Below are 17,851 nucleotides of genomic sequence, written 5' to 3' on the forward strand. Positions count from 1 at the left end.
CGCGGGTCTCGGGTATCGGGTTTTATGATAAAAAAAACCCGAGGCCGCCCGAGCCGACTCCGACTCCAACTCCCCCCTATCCCCAGTCCTCACCGGCCACCGCGAACCGCCGGAGGAATCTCTCTGGCGATGGCGCCGCCAGCCGCTGCGGTTGCCGCCGTCCGCAACCACAGCCCGCACCTGCTCCTCCGCCGCGGCGGCGGGGGTCTCCTCCCATCGCCTCCGGGCCCCGCCACGCTCCCCTTCGCCTCGCGGGGTGCGACGGCCTCCGCGCCCGCGCGCCTGCGCCTGCCGCCGCCGCGGTTCTCGCTCTCCCCCGTCCCGAAGAGCCTCTCCGCCGCCTCCTCCTCCTCCCACGTCCCCGTACGCTCCCTCTTCACCGGCATCGTCGAGGAGGTCGGCCGCGTGCGCCGCCTCGGCCCGCCGCTCGCGCCGTCTTCTGGCGGGGGCGGCGGCGGCGAGGCTCCCGGACTCGACTTGGAGGTCGAGACCAGGGACCTCCTCGCCGGGATGCAGCTCGGCGACAGCGTGGCGGTCGACGGCACCTGCCTCACCGTGGCGGCGATCGACCCGGCCGCGTCCACGCTCACCTTCGGCGTGGCGCCGGAGACGCTCCGCCGGACGTCCCTGGGCGGGCGGGCCCCGGGCGACGGCGTCAACCTCGAGCGCGCGCTCACGCCGTCGTCCCGCATGGGGGGGCACTTCGTGCAGGGCCACGTCGACGGGACCGGGGAGATCGCCGCGTTCCGGCCGGACGGGGACTCGCTCTGGGTCACCGTGCGCGCGCCGCCGGAGATCCTCCGCCTGCTCGTGCCCAAGGGCTTCGTCGCCGTCGACGGCACGAGCCTCACCGTTGTCAGCGTGGACGACGAGGGCGGCTGGTTTGACTTCATGCTCGTCAGGTACACGCAGGACAACATCGTGCTGCCCACCAAGAAGGTCGGAGACAAGGTGAACCTGGAGGCGGATATACTGGGGAAGTACGTCGAGAAGCTCCTCGCCGGGAGGGTTGAGGCCATGGCGAAGGTTGATTCATGATCTACCATTGCTGAGCTGCTGGGTTGCTCGTCATTCTATAGGTATTACAGCAAGGTCATTATGTTCATCAATAATACCAGTTCATTCCATTTTGTGTAATTGGGTTGTGGCCTTTTTTTTTTATTTGCGTGAAACAGTAATAAAGCATCAAGTTATCAAGAGAATGGCTCATCATTTCTTTTCATCCATTGAGATAAATGTACAATTATCCAGATACATAATATGCCGCCAAATTTAGAAGTTTGTTTTGTTTGTTTTAGATGAAGATTAGCAAGAGGTGAACATGAGCAGTACAGCATCATCGAGAAACTAAGTGGCTAATGATGCTGCCAAATAAATGATGAGCCCCTCTAGAACAACCATATCCAAAGAACATAGAAGCTTTAACATGCTTCTGGAGGCACATTGCACCATAATGAATGTATTGTCTTGTAGAAGGATAATGCAGCCATGACCCACATGTTCTTTATTTTCTCAAACACCGAAAATTAGGATTGATAACAAGTGTCAAAAAACAATTGCAAATGCGCAACTCCCCTTACTGCCCTGCAAGCATGGTGCCGGACCAGACACACAGCTTCCTGCCCCTAGAAATATTGCGATGTGCCAAAATAAACTCTTCTATAACTGTAGAGGAACAGTTGGAAACAGTTTCTATTTTTGCCTTAATGTACACATGCCTGTTTTAGATATATAGATAATGTTCAATGGATCAGGATATGTTGTTTGCAGGGTGATAACTGATACAACTCCGCCTATATTGTCTCAACATAGCAGGTCCCAAGCCCTGGTAAAGGAGGAGGGTTGTGTTAGGCGTGGCGAGCCAACGTTAAATCTAGCCATTCTAATGGAGAATGGAGGGTGATAACTGATACCCAATAACCACTGAAAATACTTGGATGTACCTAAATATATTCCTCTAACTGTAGAGGAACAGTTGGAACGACCTTTTATTTTTGTTTCAATTTCAATATATGGATGCATGTTTTAGTCATATATAGGCAATGTTGAATGGATCAGGATATGTTGTTTACAGGGTGAACTGATAACCAGTAATCACTACAAATAGAGTAGGCTGTCTTCCTACCTTTCTTCGAAGACTATACTTGATTGATTAATGTATATTCTGTCCCTGTATGTCGCTAAATTTTCGAAGTGCTTATGCAGAGGTGAAGAAAGGCTTGGATTCAATGCCTATGCCTGGCTCAGCTAGGTGCTAGGGTCCTGTGATGGAGATGTCACTTCAAGAATTTTATGCATGAGATTTTGTTATGATATTTGGGAGTGCTTATTTGCTTGCTGCTGCTGCAGCTGCAATATGGATTCCTCAAGAATTTTTATTATGATATTTGGGAAATGTTCATTTGGTTGCTGCAGCCTTCAAATTCAAAATGCTATTCTAGTGCACTTACCCCTCTACTGTATGTATGAGACCTGAGCTTTGTCATTGGAACAATAGGAATATAAGGCTTAGCACCATGGTAACACTCCTTTGTTGTAGTTGGCTGTGTAAAAACCTTTTCCTTGATTACACAAAATAAGTCAGTGTTGATAGTAGTCACAGCTCCTTTTGGGGATAAGATGGAACTGATTCGCACTGGATTGGAGATCGCTGGATAAAATCTTGTGTTTGGGTTACTTTAAATCTTGCAGTATATGATTTCTGCTGAACTCTGAAAACTCTCTGGTACTGATTGATGAATCATTAGCCTAAGAAGTTTAGCATAGAAAAGCACACCTCTGGTTCCTTCTTTGTGTTAACGATGTTATTGGCGACGCACTGTTTCTGCAGCTTGTTCTTTCCAAAGTTTAAAGTTACCATTCTCAATGTTACCCCTAGATATATAGTAAATTATAATGATATTATTGTGCATCTTACTGGATCCACATACATTTGTTTTATCACATCAGATGAGATACCATCCATCAGTGTGTGCAGTAGAAATCAAGAGCATATTTTGTTCACAACATACCATTGGTTGCCTGCTTCAGTTGCAGTGACATCATGGTTGACGCTCAGGCTTGTGCTTAGTGCTTACCATCCCCCCCCCCCCCCCCCCCCCCCCCCAAAAAAAAAAAAAGATCTCATGGAATGATGAAAGATTCTGTACGTGGGGATGAGATGACAACAAAGGTTTGCATTCTCCGTACCCCCTCTGTCGTCATACCATTCGTTTTGCGGTTGATGCAAAAAAAAAAAAAAAAAAAAATCGTTCCTTTTGCTGTCAAAGGTTTCATCAAAGTCTGAATCTTTCTACCGTACACCGAGCGAGTGAGCCATCCCCTTCCATTCTTGTCCGACAGGCAAAATGTCAGTCAACTAAACGACCGGCCAATCTACGTCGTCCGATCCTAGAGAAAGCTAGAGCACTTTGTTAATAGTCGTATGCCTGATTTTACCAGTTTTTAAGGTGATCAATTATTCGCCTATTAGTAATCTTACGATACACTATTCCGAAGCTACTCTGAAAACTTTATACCTCTGTCATTCAAATACTTTGTTGCTCAGAGTTTGTTAATAATCTCTCATGGAATGATGGATGAACTGAAAGGGGTTTGTTCATATGAATGAATTTATAAAAGTGATACATGGATTATGCATGCATGCACCTTGCGTCGCCCAGAGTTTTGGACTTTGTTGTGCTGCCTACATGATGTTTGGCCACTTTGGGAGATGCGGCTCTCAACTCGATCTGATCCGTCGCCTGGCCTCGGTCGCTTATTGCACTGTTTGTTTGGTTGATCATGACTGAAAGTACTATTGATTGATTTATTGTGAGAGAAAGTACGACTTATAAGCCAAGCGACGTCAAGCCAAGCGAACTAGACGTATGTTGCTCCGTCCGGCATAGTTCGATAGTACCAGTGGAACTGCAGCAAAACAGGCGCATCTGGTGTAGTGGTATCATAGTACCCTCCCACGGATGCGCATTTCATTTTTACCATTTTTATTTTTATTATTTCATTTTGTTTGTCTCTCGTGGATTGCATCTTGCAACCATGTAACTTCGTTGGTGAATCATTTCTCAATTATATTTAAAAAAAAAACCTTTCATTTCGTGTTCTTGTCGAAGAACCATATCACAGACTCGGTGAATGGGCGCGGGTTCGAAACACACAGAACCCATTGGTTCAAGCTCTTGCATGTATGCGTATTAGCTCTGGGTTTAGTTTGTTCAATTCAAAGAGGCATGGGTGCATGCTAGATAGCTCTTGTAATAACACAACGGCGTCATTCTCGTTCAGGTCTTCAAACTACAACACCTCATAATTACATGGAGGACAGTCCACAATAAACTTATTAAATGATTCTCATATGATCTCCGGACTATGAAACTGAACACCAAAGTCCCTAATTATTAGAGTATCCTGATCCTAGTCCAAAGCAACCCATCCATGCTCCATTCATCATCATCTGGCTCGTTGTACAAGCTTTGAAGCCTTTGCTCGTTCTTGTCCTCCTTGTTATGTACCTTCCACACACTGCCTTTGGCAACCTTTCATGGTAGTAGCAGAGTTGCATGGTTAGGTTTGCTGTGGAGCTGTCTCATCTTTGACTCATGTGCTTGTATTTTTTAGATTCATTTTACCGGTATGCTCATGCATACGAGCGTTCGCGCTTGGTCTCGCGAAAAATTAGAAAATCAATCTTATATTGATAAAGAAAAAAAGACACCATCTTATATTGATAAAGAAAAAAAAATGACACCAGACCGCTGTGCTCGTGAGATTCCCGAGGCACATGCTCCTGCCGGAGTCACCAAACCGGTTTCACTGGGGTGATCTCGTTGATGTTTCAACGCTCGATTTAATTAGTCGAATCCAGTCGAGATAGCACTATGTTAACGCGTTAACCACCAACGTGTTTCTTTGACCTTCTTTTGGTATAGAACTTTAGCATGGTAACCGGTTTTCTTTGACAAATGACATTTGATGACGGCTTGGATATATAGATGCATGCAAGCGTTATTGATCAGCTCATGCTACTCCGGTACTCCCACCCTCTTGTAAAATACTAAGATGGTTGGCTTTACTTTTGTTCAAAGTTAACCTTATTGTGTCTAACTTAAATCAAATTTACAGAAAAATACATTAACATATATACTAAAACTAATCTATATTTCAGAGGTGCTCATACATAGGCCTGGTAGGGTGTGTACGTTCGTAGAGGTGAATATACGTGTATATATAAGTGTCGGTGTTTTGGACCGGCGGGCCCTCAACCAACTAGCAAAAATATACTGCGTGCCCCTAATTCCGGATGGTGATGCAAAGAGACACAATGTTTATACTAGTTTGGACAATAGGTGCCTTACATCCAGTCTGAGAGATCGATCTTGTATTCCTTGCACCGAAATGCTCGTAGTAGGGGGTTACAAGCAGGGCGAGAGAGGGAGCTAGTCCCAGGTCTCTGCGTGGAGCGGCGTGGATTGCTTGAGATGTTGATCTCAGGCGGTGGGGAAGCGTGCGCATTACAGAGTGTCGAGCGTGTGTTCGTCTACCTCGTGAACTCGCCTATACCTGGGTGAGTGCGAGCGTGAGAGTGAGTCTGTCTTCCTATGCGTGTTCGTCTATCTCATGCGCTCGGGTCCTCTCCCCTAGAAGCGGCCCCGGTCCTTCCCTTTTATAGTCGAAGGGGGACAGGGGTGATACATGTGTTAATTACGCGGCGTCGTGCGAACAGAGGCGGCATGTCCGAGCCCTGTAGCTTGTGACTGTGGCGGCATGGTCGATGGAGTGGTCCTGCCCTGGAAGTGCTGGAGCAACGCGCCGGTCACATCCGATCCTGTGCGACGTGGGAGCTTCAGTGATGGCTTGATGCTGGGCCTGGCGGGCGGCGTGCCGGTCGCTGTGTGTTGACCGCGTGAAGAGCCGAGGCTCAGTTGGTGCCGAGGCCGAGCCATCGTGGGGGGGCTCGACGGGCGCGAATCCCGAGGTTGCCGAGACCCTAAAGTAGACTGCCGAGGCGTGGAGGGAGCAGTTGGTCCTATACACTGATTCCGAGGCTATAGTAACCCGGACTTGACTCCCCACGCCGCGTTGTTCCTGGAGCAGGGGTTAGGTAGCATAGTGCGGTATGGGTGTCAGTCGTGGGCACAGTGCTAAGCATAGCGGCCGGTAACCCCTGCTCTGTCCTGTTTTGAATGGCATGGCTTCGATGCGACTGGTGTCTCATCGGCCACTCCGTTGTGTTGAGCCGTCGTTCGGCTGATATCGCGGGAGCGGTTGAACGCGCTGGTTGGACGTGACATCTTGTCCGAGAAGTTGGTCGAGGTGGAGGCAACGGGGTTGTTTGCCGAGCCAGCCTTAAGCGAGGCGGAGAATCGATAACTCGTCCGAGGCTTTCCGGGTGGGGCCTCGGGCGAGTCGGAGAATCGGTTCCCCGTTCGAGACCTCTCGTGCGAGGCCTCGAGCGAGGCGGAGAGTCGGTAGGCCGTTCGAGGCCTTCCGTGCGAGGCCTTGGGCGAGGCGGAGAGTCGGGGGTCTCGGTCAAGGCCGGGGGTTAGCCAATAGTTTGTCTCTTGGCATTGGTTTTGACGGGGTCTAAGCGATTTTTTCGGTTGTTGCTTAGGGGCCCCTTCTTATGGTACCCGACAGTAGCCCCCGAGCCTCAGGGAGAGTGTGAACGCTCTCCTTGAGGTTTTGACGGGACTCAGCTCGCAGCAGCTCCTAGCGGGATGGTGTTTCATACTCGAGGCCTCGGTGGGTGCGCGCGAGCGCACCCGCCGAGTGTAGCCCCTGAGGCCCTGGAGGAGTGGATTTATTCCTCCAGGGGCTTTTCTTACATCGTGAGAGGGGTTTTATTACATTTGCCGAGCCCATGAGTGCGAGTTTGGGTCACTGAGCCTCAGCAAGTTTGCAGGAAGAGCCCCCCTAGCCTCCGCATGGAGCGAGAGGGCCGTCAGGGGTCCTCCTGGCTTTTTGTGCGACCCTTGCGCACCCTTTTTGTTCGAAAGGAGGGGTGGAATATGCCAGGCTACCCTCGATGGGCGCGAGCGGTGACACTTTCGGTGAGCTGTTATCGGGTAAGTCCGAGTGGAGGCCCGTGCCCCATTCGATAGGGGTTGGCTAGCGGTCTAGAGATGCAATCCAAGAGTACCAGAGGGCTTCTCTAGTTGGTGTCGGGGCCGTTCGATGGGCCCCGGTGGCTCAGTGCCTCCCTATGGTGGGATCCCATTCAGAGACCTCCCTACCGATCTCGGACATGACTTAGGGCATCCCAAGTGATTGTCTGCTCGGGTCTTGGCCATGCGCGGGCTCACCCATAGTTGTCCCTGACTCTGTTGCCCTAGGGCGGCTATCGAAACCCTCGGGGGGCCAGCCTTCGAACCCCTGGACCGTAACAGGCTCGATGCCCCTTATTGCGTTTTTCCGAGCCTTCGAGTGCGAGCTTGGGTCGCTTGTCTTTGTCCTGGGTGCAGGAAGAGCCCTCGAGCCTCTGCATGGGGCGAGAGGGCGATCAGGGGTTCCCCTGGCTTTTCGTGCGTCCCTCGCGCATCCTTTTCATTCGGACGGAGGGGTTATTTGCCGAGCCCCCTCGGGTGCGAGCCTGGGTCGCTGGGTCTCAGCAAGGTTACAGGAAGAGCCCCCTAGCCTCTGCACAGAGCAAGAGGGCCATCAGGGGTTCCTCTGGCTTTTTGTGCGACCCTAGCACATCCTTTTCGTTCGGAAGGAGGGGTTGTTTGCCGAGCCCCCTCGGGTGTGAGCCTGGGTCGCTGGGTCTCGGCAAGGTTGCAGGAAGAGCCCCCTAGCCTCTGCACGGAGCAAGAGGGCCATCAGGGGTTCCTCTAGCTTTTTGTGTGACCCTCGCGCATCCTTTTCGCTCGGAAGGAGGGGTTGTTTGCTGAGCCCCCTCGGGTGCGAGCCTAGGTCACTAGGTCTCGGCAAGGTTGCAAGAAGAGCCCCCTAGCCTCTGCACGGAGCAAGAGGGCCATCAGGGGTTCCCCTGGCTTTTTGTGCAACCCTCGCACATCCTTTTCGCTCTGAAGGAGGGGTGGAATATGTCAGGCTACCCTCGGTGGGCGCGAGCGGTGACACTTCCGGTGAGCTATTATCGGGTAAGTCTGAGTGAAGGCCCGTGCCCCATTTGATAGGGGTCGGCTAGCGGTCCAGAGATGCACTCCATGAGTAACAGAGGGTTTCTCTAGTGGGTGCTAGGGCCGTTTGATGGGCCCCGATGGCTCGGTGCCTCCCTACGGTGGGATCCCATTCGGAGACCTCCCTGCTGGTCTTGGACATGACTTAGGGCGTCCCAAACGTTTCGCTTGCTTAGGTCTCGGCCCTGTATGGGCTCGCCCGTAGTCGTCCCTGACTCTATTGCCCTAGGGCGGCTGTTGAAACCCTTGGGGGCCCAGCCTTCGAACCCCTGGACCATAACGGACTCAGTGCCCAGTTCCTTCGTCTGAAAGGAATCAGGTGGGAGATATTCCCCCCCCCCATCGGTTTGACAATAGCAGGCGCGCCTTTTGAGGCGATTTTCTTGAGGAGGTGGAACAGCGCCTGCCACTACAGCGGTCAGACGCGATGTTGTGTCAGCGGATGGAACATACTGTTCACGTGATTAATGAGGAAAAGGTGGGTACGTGGGCGGTAAAATCGGATCTGGATTAACTGTGCCGGATCTGAGGGAAAAAATTTCCCGATTTCGTCGCCCGCCCGTTTTGCCTCCTTCCTGCATAAATACGTAGCGAGCCTCCCCCCCTCCCCCCTTACCTTGACTGCATTCGCCTTTGCCGCCCTTGAGCCGTTGCTAGAATAGAGAGCATCGAGGAGAAGAAGGGAGAAGGGCGAAGCAGAGAGAGAGAGGCTTATGGTCATAGTTGCTTTCTCCACCGCACTCATGGCCAGCACTATCATCATTGAGGTGGATGCTTGGGGTCAGTCCGACGTATCCATGGAGACGCTCCAGTCGCTTGTCAATGATGGCCTTCTCCGTCTAGTTACCAACCCCAACAGGCCGGAGTGGGTTGCTCCATCGGGCGAGCTGGAGCCGAGGCCGTGTGATGGCTACGTTGTGAGCTTCGTGTCCTTCCACGAGTGCGGTCTTGGCCTGCCGATGGACCGGTTCATGTGGGCGCTCCCGCACTACTATGGCATGGAGCTCCACAACTTCAACCCCAACTCCATCGCATAGGCGGCCATCTTCGTTGCCATCTGCGAGGGGTATCTAGGGATTGCCCCCCATTGGGAGCTGTGGCTCCACCTCTTCCGGGCGGGGCATACCACCAAGCTGACGGGCATGAGGAAGGCGGTGAGGGCCGGTGGTTGCACTCTCCAAGTGCGCCAGGACCATTAGCACCTTTACATCCCGGCCCAGCTCGTGTCAACCAATCACCGCTGGTACACCAGCTGGTTCTACCTCCGCAACGATGATGGCGGACTTCCCCCCTACACCGGGTGGATCGTGGAGAGCTGTCTAGAGAAGTGGAAGTATGGCACCCTGAAGGGGGATCAGCCTAAGTTGCAGCCGCTCCTAGAGGGACTGGAGAGGCTGCGCGGCCATGGCCTCACGGCCGCTGTGGTTGTGGCAGCCTTCCACCACCGAAGGGTGCTACCGCTGATGGCTCGGCGGCGGTGCCTATTTGAGATGAGATCAGATGAGCCGATCGAGGGCATCTGGATGTCCGCCTCCGCCCTCTCCGATGAGGAGATTCTTCATCGGGTGAGACAGACGGTGGAGGGGCGGCTGAAGATCGGTGGTCTAACCCCATTCGTGATGCGCCCATCGCGGGGGTACCTTTCTCTGGTAAGTCACACGCTGTTGCGGCCCCCTGAGGCCTCCTTGTTCCTTACTGTTTTTCGGTCCCTTATTTGTGTTCGCCGTTCCTACAGGGGATGAGAGACGTGTGAGCCTCCCCGCCGCCCGTTCCTGAGGACGCAGCGCGGTGGGTGGTGAACCGAGCGCACGCCGAGGCGTAGAAGAAGTGGAAGGATGCCAAGGAGGCAAAGCACACGAGGAAGGACGGTCTCCCGGTGGAGTCGTCTCCATCGCCGTCACTGTCGATGGATGCTTTGGATGGAGATGACGAGAGTGAGATGGGGTGGGGTCCCCTGGCCCATCTCCCTAACGTTGGGGAGACGGCGCCCGGGGCGTCGGCGAGCAGCCCAGCGCTCCTAGGAGGAGGAGGAGAGGATGCCTCAGGGCCGGTGATCACCTGCCCTGGGGTCGAGGCCAACACGCCCGAGGCACGGGTGTTGGGAAAACATGTCGTTAGCCCAGTGGGCTCGACGACAGAGGTGGAGCAGGTGGCGGCAGGGGTGATGCAACTACCCCTACAGAGGACCGACGGGGTGCCAGAGTTCGGCGAGGGCTGACTGGCACTAACGGATATGGAGGTCGTGCCAGCGCCGCTGCCACCACCATTGCAGAGGTGGGTCGCAGTGCCAAAGCAGTTGCACCCCCGCTCGAGGTGAGTGTTTTTTTCAGCGGAGTTCATATCATTTCCTGCTCGCTTTATGTCATATGCTAACCAAGTGGGTGTTTTGCCTTCAGCCGGAAGCGTAAGGCGGAGGTGCCTACCCTGGCGCCGCTTAAGTCACTCAAGGTGAGCATGGGCTCCACCGCTCATCGGGTGGTGGAGGCGCAGGCCGCCGTACAACGTGGCGGGGCGTCGACGAGGGCCGACCCGAAGGAGCTGGTCGCCCAGGGGGAGGTTATTGGGGCGGCCATGGAGCGAGCGGGGAAGGAGACGCCTACGTCCCGCGAGGCCGAGGCCCGCGAGTTGGATGGGGCCGAGGTGCCCTCAGTTGCTGAGGCCACCGAGGGCAAGATAGAGGCCCCCCGGACTTCTGAGGCCGAGGCGACAGAGGCCGGGGCGCCTAGGACCGCCGAGGCCAAAGTGGCGGGGACTGGAGCCCCCGAGACCACCGAGGCCGGGGTGGCAGGGACCGGAGCCCCCTAGACCACCGAGGCCAGGGTGGCGGGAGCCAGCATGAGCGCGGTGAAGCCGGCGGCCTAGGAAGTGGAGGCAGAGGCGGGGCAAGCCTCAATACCGCCGCCGATCCAAGGCCCGCCACCATTGTAGGAGAGCGCCCAGGAAGTGGAGGTCCATTCGATCTCCTCCGACGATACTTCCCGGGTAAAGGAGGTGGTCGATGCCGAGGCGGCCGGCACTATGGAGCAGCTGGCTCCGACCTCGGGCAAGGGAAGCTTAGCCCTCGCGTGGGTGCGACCCGAGCCCCATGGGTGGGATCACCTGCGTGTCCTATGGCAGAGCTGGGACGGCCCTGAGGGGGAGCCTCTGTTCGCCCTCGAGGACGCGGCCGAGGGGGGGGGGCGCTGGGACACCTTCGAGCAATACCGCCAGCTGGCGGAGCGGTCACTGCGGATAGCGCTGTCCGTCGTGGCCGACGATCTGCCCGGGGTCGCCCAGGTTCACGCCTTCTTTTCTCATGTGGTGTCGTCTTTTTCTGAGTTTTCTCGTAGTGAATGACCCCCATCTTGCCTCTCTAGGAGCTCGAGACCCGGTCCCTCGGGAAGTCATTGTTCCTCCGATGGGAGAGGGACGTCTGGGACTAGCTCCAGTGGCAGAAGGGCTTGCTCGCTGACGCCAACGAGCTTCTATCAGTGTGGAGCACAGAGGTGGAGGACCTCTGCCTTCGCTGTGCCGATATGAAGGCCGAGGTAGCCACGGCTCAGGAGCAGGTCACCCCTTTGGCGGCGCAAGTCAAGGAGCTGGAGGAGGAGCTGACCCGAGTGGCCGACGATCGTGATGCCTTTTGGTTTTGGGCTGAAGAAGCAACGGCCTCTACCAAGGCCCTCGCTGGGCAGCTAGGGGTGGAGCAGGGTGCGCACCTGCTGGCGAAAGGCGCCCTGGCAGAGGCCCTTAAGGTAGCCGAGACCTCCCAGACCGAGGCTGTGGTCTAGAAGGGAAAGGTCGAGGGTGAGTCCTATTCTCCTTGTTTTATTTGTTTCTCTTATGTTCGACTCCTAACTCCCTTGTGTGATGCAGAGCTGGAGAAAGAGGCTTCCAGGGCGGCTGAGGCTTCTCGGGTCGAGGTCTAGGTCTAGGGCTAGAAGGAGAATGCCGAGGCCTCTTGGGTCGAGGCCCAATGCTAGAAGGAGAAAGCCAAGGCCTGTCGGGTCGAGGCTCAACGCTGGGAGGGGAAAGCCGAGGGTGAGTCCCGTAGGCCTTAGCCCCTATTTGGCTTGTTTTCCTTTGCACTCAACCTCATTCCATTTGTTTTGGTGTAGAGTTGGAGAAGGAGGTCACCTGGGCAGCCGAGGCCTCTGTCGCAGTGCAGGTGGTACTTGAGGCTGAGATTAGGGAGCACGACGCGCTGAAGAGTGCCGCCCGTACTATGTGCGAGGCCCTAGAGGTCGAGGGGGCCCAGTCGGGCAGCTCCCTTAAGAGCCGCTTGGTCGCGTTGAGTGGCCAAGTGCGTGAGCGACTTCGGGGGGCACTGCACGTGGGCGTCAAGCGTGCCCTGGCCGTCATCTCCTCGCACTACGCCGGCGTCAATCTCAAGGCCATCAGTGACGGCTATGTCTTGCCAAAGGACGACGAGGAGGCTGACGAGGAGGTCACGAAGCTGATGGAGTCAGCTGAGGGCCCCAGCACGGCGCTGGCCAAGCTGTTTGAAGAGGAGGTGGTCCCTCCCCCGTCGTCCGCTGATGCTAGAGACCCTGACCCCTGACCTGGGCCCATGAGGCCATGTAAATAAATTAGGGATTACGTTGCAGTATCATAACGCTGGTGGCCTATCGAGGCCTTTTTTGAAATACTTATGCGTCTACGCTTTTTAATCGTTTTTCTTTATTGTATTTCTGAGCCTCTACCCTCTATCTTGTTTCTGAACATATTATTTGCAAAAAACTTCCTCAGAGCCTAAGTTATCCCTAGGGCAAAAAGGTGGTGAGGGAGTGCCATAGCCCAGAGGCGCAGGCCGTCTCATGACTCGTCTGGCCTTTTGGCCCTAAGACAGACTTTCGGTCCTTAGGTTCTTTACAATTGATTTGTCAGAGCATGCTAGAGGGTTTGGCATGGAAATTTTTTCGAAAAACAACTAAAAAATAGTGCGTGGGACTTAGGGGGGAGTCCCCCCTTCTAGCCCCCGAGGGAGGCTCGGTTCTGCAGAGGCAGAGTCATGTCTCGTTCGAGCCCCGCAATGGGCACCTCTGTAGAGGTGGAGCCGAGTCTCCCTAATGAAGTTATCGTATCGCTGAGGCCCTTGATGGGCCTAGGGGGGTTCTTGAAAAATTAGGACAACTAAAGAACGCTTCTTAATTGTATTTCAAGAAATAATGTATACAATGCTTGGAAATTTAAGGATAAAAGCGATGTAGTTGTTCTATGTTCTAAGCATTGGTGAGGATTTTGCCTTTCTCGTTGGCTAGCTTGTAGGTTCTGGGCTTCGGCACTTGGGCGATGATGTATGGTCCGTCCCACGACGGGGTGAGCTTGTGGCGGCCCTTGTTGCTCTGCCTCAGCCTTAGCACTAGGTCGCCCACCTTCAGGTCTCGACTTCGAATGCGCTAGGCTTGATAGCATCGCAGGGCTTGCTGGTACTTGGCCGAATGTAGAAGCGCAACATCTCGGGCTTCCTCCAGTTGGTCGAGGGTGTCTTCGTGGGTGGTGCAGTTGCTTTGCTCGTTGTAGGCCTGTAGCCTCGGGGAACCATATTCCAAGTTAGTGGGGAGGACGACCTCGGCTCCATAGACCAGGAAGAACAGTGTGAACCCCATGGCTTGGCTTAGAGTGTTCCTCAGGCTCCAGATGACTGACGAGAGTTCGGCAAGCCATTTCTTGCCAAACTTCTTCAACCGGTTGTATATTCTTGGCTTGAGGCCTTGTAGGATCATGCCGTTGGCACGTTCTACTTGGCCGTTTGTCCTAGGGTGTCCTATGGCCGACCAAGCCACATGGATGTGGTGGTCATCGCAGAACGTCAGGAATTTTTGGCCGGTGAATTGTGTCCCATTGTCGGTGATGATGGTGTTTAGAACCTTGAACCTGTGGATGATATCAGTGAAGAACAGCACCGCTTGCTCGGACTTGATTCGATTGATTGGACGAGCCTCGATCCACTTGGAGAACTTATCGATTGCTACCAGCAGATGGGTGTAGCCCCCGGGGGCCTTCTATAGAGGCCCAACCATGTCGAGCCCTCACATGATGAACGGCCATGTGATAGGGATGGTTTGGAGGGCTTGAGCCAGGAGATGCGTCTACCGTGCGTAGTATTGGCATCCCTCGCAGGAGCGTACGAGCTTGGTGGCGTCAGCAACCTCTATTGGCCAGTAGAACCCTTGGTGGAAGGAGTTTCTGACGAGCGTCCGAGGTGCTGCATGGTGCCCGTAGGCTCCCGCGTGCAAGTCCCAAAGTAGGGCTTGACCTGCCTCGGTAGTGATGCATCGTTGGAGGACACCAGATGGGCTTCGCCTGTATAATTCGCCGTCGCTGAGAACGTAAGTCTTGGCTCGCCGAGCAAGTCATCGGCTTCGGTCCTATTAGCAGGAAGCTCTCCTCGGACGAGGCAATCAAGGAATGGGACTCACCAGTCCATGCCCTGGTTGGCCTCGGGAGGCCCCATGTTGACTTCCATGACCTCGGGCTCGGTCGAAGGAGTCTCAGCGACAGAGGGGGGCCCCGAGCCCTGCGGGGGGGGGGGGGGCTCGACCGTTGGGCCCTCTTCCGCCGCCAAGGTGCAGTCGATGGAAGGTTTGTGGAGGTCTTTGGCGAAGACGTTCGAGGGGACCGGGGCCCACGCCGACGCCATCTTTGCGAGTTCATCCATGGCCTCATTGAATTTGCGCGTGATGTGGTTGAGTTCGAGACCGTCAAACTTGTCTTCAAGGCGATATACCAGCTTGCAGTACGCCTCCATTTTGGGGTCATGGCAGTTCGACTCCTTCATCACTTGATCGACAATGAGCTGCGAATTGCCCCGAACATCAAGATGCCGTACTCCAAGTTCGATGGCGATCTGCAAGCCGTTGATGAGGGCTTCGTACTCAGCTGCGTTGTTGGAGGCGGTGAAGTGGAGCCGAATCATGTAGCGCATGTGTACTTTGAGGGGTGAGATGAAGAGCAGACCTGCGCCCACCCCGGTCTTCATTAGGGACCCATCGAAGTACATGGTCCAGCATTCCGCCTAGATTTGGGCAGGTGGCAGTTGGATGTCGGTCCACTCTACCACGAAATCGGCCAAGACCTGAGACTTAATTGCTTTCCAAGGCGCAAAGGATAGAGCCTCCCCCATGAGTTCGATGGCCCACTTGGCTATCCTACCTGAGGCCTCCTAGTTATGGATTATCTCTCCCAGGGGGAAAGACGACACCACGGTCACCTGGTGGGACTCGAAGTAGTGACGCAGCTTGCGTCGAGCCAAGATCACAGCATAGATCAGTTTCTAGATATGGGGGTAGCGTGTTTTGGTCTTGGAGAGCACTTCACTAATGAAGTAAATAGGTCGTTGGATGGGTAGAGCATGCCCCTCTTCCTGCCTCTCGGCCACTACGGCCGCGCTGACCACTTGGGTCATTGCGGTGACATAGAGTAAGAGGGCCTCGCCCTTGGCCAGCGGTACTAGGATGGGAGGATTGGTGAGCAATGCCTTGAGTTTGATGAGGGCTTCTTCAGCCTCGGGGGTCCAAGAAAAACATTCTGATTTCCTCAAGAGGCGGTACAGGGGCAAGCCTTTTTCGCCGAGGCGTGAGATGAAGCGGCTTAGGGCCACAAGGCATCCCATGACCCTCTGTACTCCCTTAAGGTCTTGGATCGGTCCCATGTTGGTCACGGCCGAGACCTTCTCTGGGTTGGCTTCGATGCCGTGTTCCAAGACTATGAATCCTAAGAGCATACCTCGGGGGACCTCGAAGACACACTTCTCGGGGTTGAGCTTGATGCCCTTTTCCCTAAGGCATCTAAAGGCTACTTCCAAGTCGCTAACGAGATCACTAGCCTGCCTGGACTTGACCACGATGTTGTCCACATAGGCCTCGATGGTCCACCTGATGTGCTCACCAAAGGCGTGGGTCATGCACCGCTGGTATGTGGCCCCTGCGTTTCTAAGGTCGAACGGCATAGTCACATAGCAGTACATGCCAAATGGTGTGATGAAAGAAGTCACAAGCTGGTCGAACTCTTTCATCTTGATCTAATGGTAACTGGAATACGCATCAAGGAAGGATAGGGTTTCACATCCCGCAGTGGAGTCAATGATTTGGTCGATTCGAGGTAATGGGAAAGGGACTTTTGGACATGCTTTGTTTAGACCGGTGTAGTCTACACACATTCTCCACTTCCTATTTTTCTTCTTAACTAATACAGGATTAGCTAACCACTCCGGATGGGATACTTCTTTGATGAATCCAGCCGCTAAAAGCTTTTGCACCTCCTTGCCGATGGCCCTGTGCTTTTCCTCATCGAATCGGCGTAGGCGCTGCTTCATTGGCCTGGAGCCGGCCTGGATGTCTAAGGCATGCTCGGTGACCTCCCTCGGTATGCCCAGCATGTCCGAGGGCCTCCATGCAAACATATCGGCATTCACGCGAAGAAAGTCAATGAGCACGGCTTCCTATTTGATGTCGAGGGTGGCGCTGATACTCAGCGCCCGATCGTTGAGGCAGGTGGGGTCGACCGAGATGAGCTTGATGGCTTCCACGGGCTCGAAAGTCTCGGCGCGATGCTTGGAGTCGGGCGCCTCGCTACTGAGTCGATCGAGGTTGACGATGAGGGTCTCGGCCTCTACGATGGCCTCAGCGTACTCGATGCATTCGACGTCGTAGTCGTATGCATGCTCATACATGGACTCAACAGTGATGACGCCGTTGGGGCCCGACATCTTGAGCTTGAGGTACGTGTAGTTAGGGACCGCTATGAACTTAGCGTAGCTCGGTCGCCCCAGGATGGTGTGGTACATTCCCTTAAACCCAACCACCTCGAAGGTGAGGACCTCCTTTCGATAGTTGGAGGGAGTACCGAAGTAGACGGGCAGGTCGATACGCCCGAGGGGCCGTGTGCGTTTCCCCAGCACAATGCCATGGAAAGGCGCGGCGTCGCCCCAGAGCTGCGACTGGTCGAGCTCCAGGAGCTCCAGGGTGTTGGCGTAGAGGATGTTGAGGCTGCTGCCTCCGTCCATCAATACCTTCGTGAGCCGGGTGTTGCCGATGATGGGGTCGACAACAAGTGGGTACTGCCCGGGGTTTGGGACATAATCAAGATGGTTGTCTTGGTCAAAGGTGATTGCCTCCCGAGACTAGTTGAGGTACTAGGGTGCGGCCACCTTCACCGAGAAGACCTCCTGGCGCTCCCTCTTCCGCTGGCGTGCCGTGAGGCATGCTGAAGGCCCACCGAAGATCAAGAAGGCATTGTGCACCTCGGGGAATCCGTCGTCCTTGTTGCCGGTGCCCCTCCTCTTGGCATCGTCGTCGGGGAGCCCGAGCTTGGCATAGTAATGCCGGAGCATGGTGCATTCTTTGAGGGCATGCTTCACCAGGCCCTGATGGTAAGGGTAGGGTTTCTTAAGCATATCGTCGAAGAGCCTGGGGCCTCTGGGACCTCGAGGATTTTTGCGCTTTATGGCCGCGACTAGGCTGGCCTCGAGGACTTCCTGCTTCCCCTGGTGACCCTTCTTCTTTTTCTTAGGGAGGTGGGGAGCCGAGCCCCCGGGGGCCTCGTCCCTCCGCTTCCCCTTGGCGTCGTTGTCGGGGAAGATGGCCCCAACGACCTCTTCGCCCGAGGCGAAGTTGGTGGCGATGTCGAGGAGTGCGGCCGCCGAGGCTGGCACGTTCCGGCCCAATTCTTGGACCAGGTCTCAGCAGGTGGTGCCGGAGAGGAAAGTCTGGATGATTTTCGAGTCGCCAATGCTT

At 54.8% G+C, this 17,851-nt stretch overlaps 2 protein-coding genes across 3 annotated transcripts; one reads left to right on the forward strand and one right to left on the reverse strand.

Moving 5' to 3' along the window:
• The first annotated feature begins 37 nt into the window (after positions 1 to 37).
• LOC136508325 (riboflavin synthase-like) lies at positions 38 to 2,592 on the forward strand. 2 transcript variants are annotated; one of them, XM_066502978.1, is made up of 2 exons: positions 38 to 1,079; positions 1,816 to 2,186. In XM_066502978.1, the coding sequence occupies exon 1, from the start codon at positions 130 to 132 to the stop codon at positions 1,036 to 1,038; it is 909 nt and encodes a 302-aa protein (XP_066359075.1). In that variant the 5' UTR covers positions 38 to 129; the 3' UTR covers positions 1,039 to 1,079; positions 1,816 to 2,186. The 2 variants fall into 2 exon arrangements, with proteins under 2 accessions (XP_066359075.1, XP_066359074.1); XM_066502977.1 differs by lacking the exon at positions 1,816 to 2,186 and adding an exon at positions 2,206 to 2,592 and having other exon boundaries at positions 40 to 1,079.
• Positions 2,593 to 16,557: 13,965 nt separating this feature from the next.
• On the reverse strand, positions 16,558 to 17,448 carry LOC136507542 (uncharacterized). Its single transcript, XM_066502227.1, has 2 exons — positions 17,252 to 17,448; positions 16,558 to 17,107 (listed from the first exon to the last, which is right to left on the reverse strand). The coding sequence occupies exons 1-2, from the start codon at positions 17,446 to 17,448 to the stop codon at positions 16,558 to 16,560; spliced, it is 747 nt and encodes a 248-aa protein (XP_066358324.1).
• Positions 17,449 to 17,851: the final 403 nt, after the last annotated feature.

The sequence above is a fragment of the Miscanthus floridulus genome, chromosome 15, assembly GCF_019320115.1.
Source record: "Miscanthus floridulus cultivar M001 chromosome 15, ASM1932011v1, whole genome shotgun sequence".
Lineage (NCBI taxonomy): Eukaryota > Viridiplantae > Streptophyta > Magnoliopsida > Poales > Poaceae > Miscanthus > Miscanthus floridulus.

Excerpts from the sequence above, each read along its gene's own strand:
- LOC136507542 (XM_066502227.1), bottom strand. The coding sequence starts at position 17,448 with ATGCTCCGGCATTACTATGCCAAGCTCGGGCTCCCCGACGACGATGCC. Across the intron at positions 17,108-17,251 it reads GTGAAGGTGGCCGCACCCTA|CAGCCTCAACATCCTCTACG; the intron begins GTACCTCAACTA and ends GGACGGAGGCAG.
- LOC136508325 (XM_066502978.1), top strand. The coding sequence starts at position 130 with ATGGCGCCGCCAGCCGCTGCGGTTGCCGCCGTCCGCAACCACAGCCCG.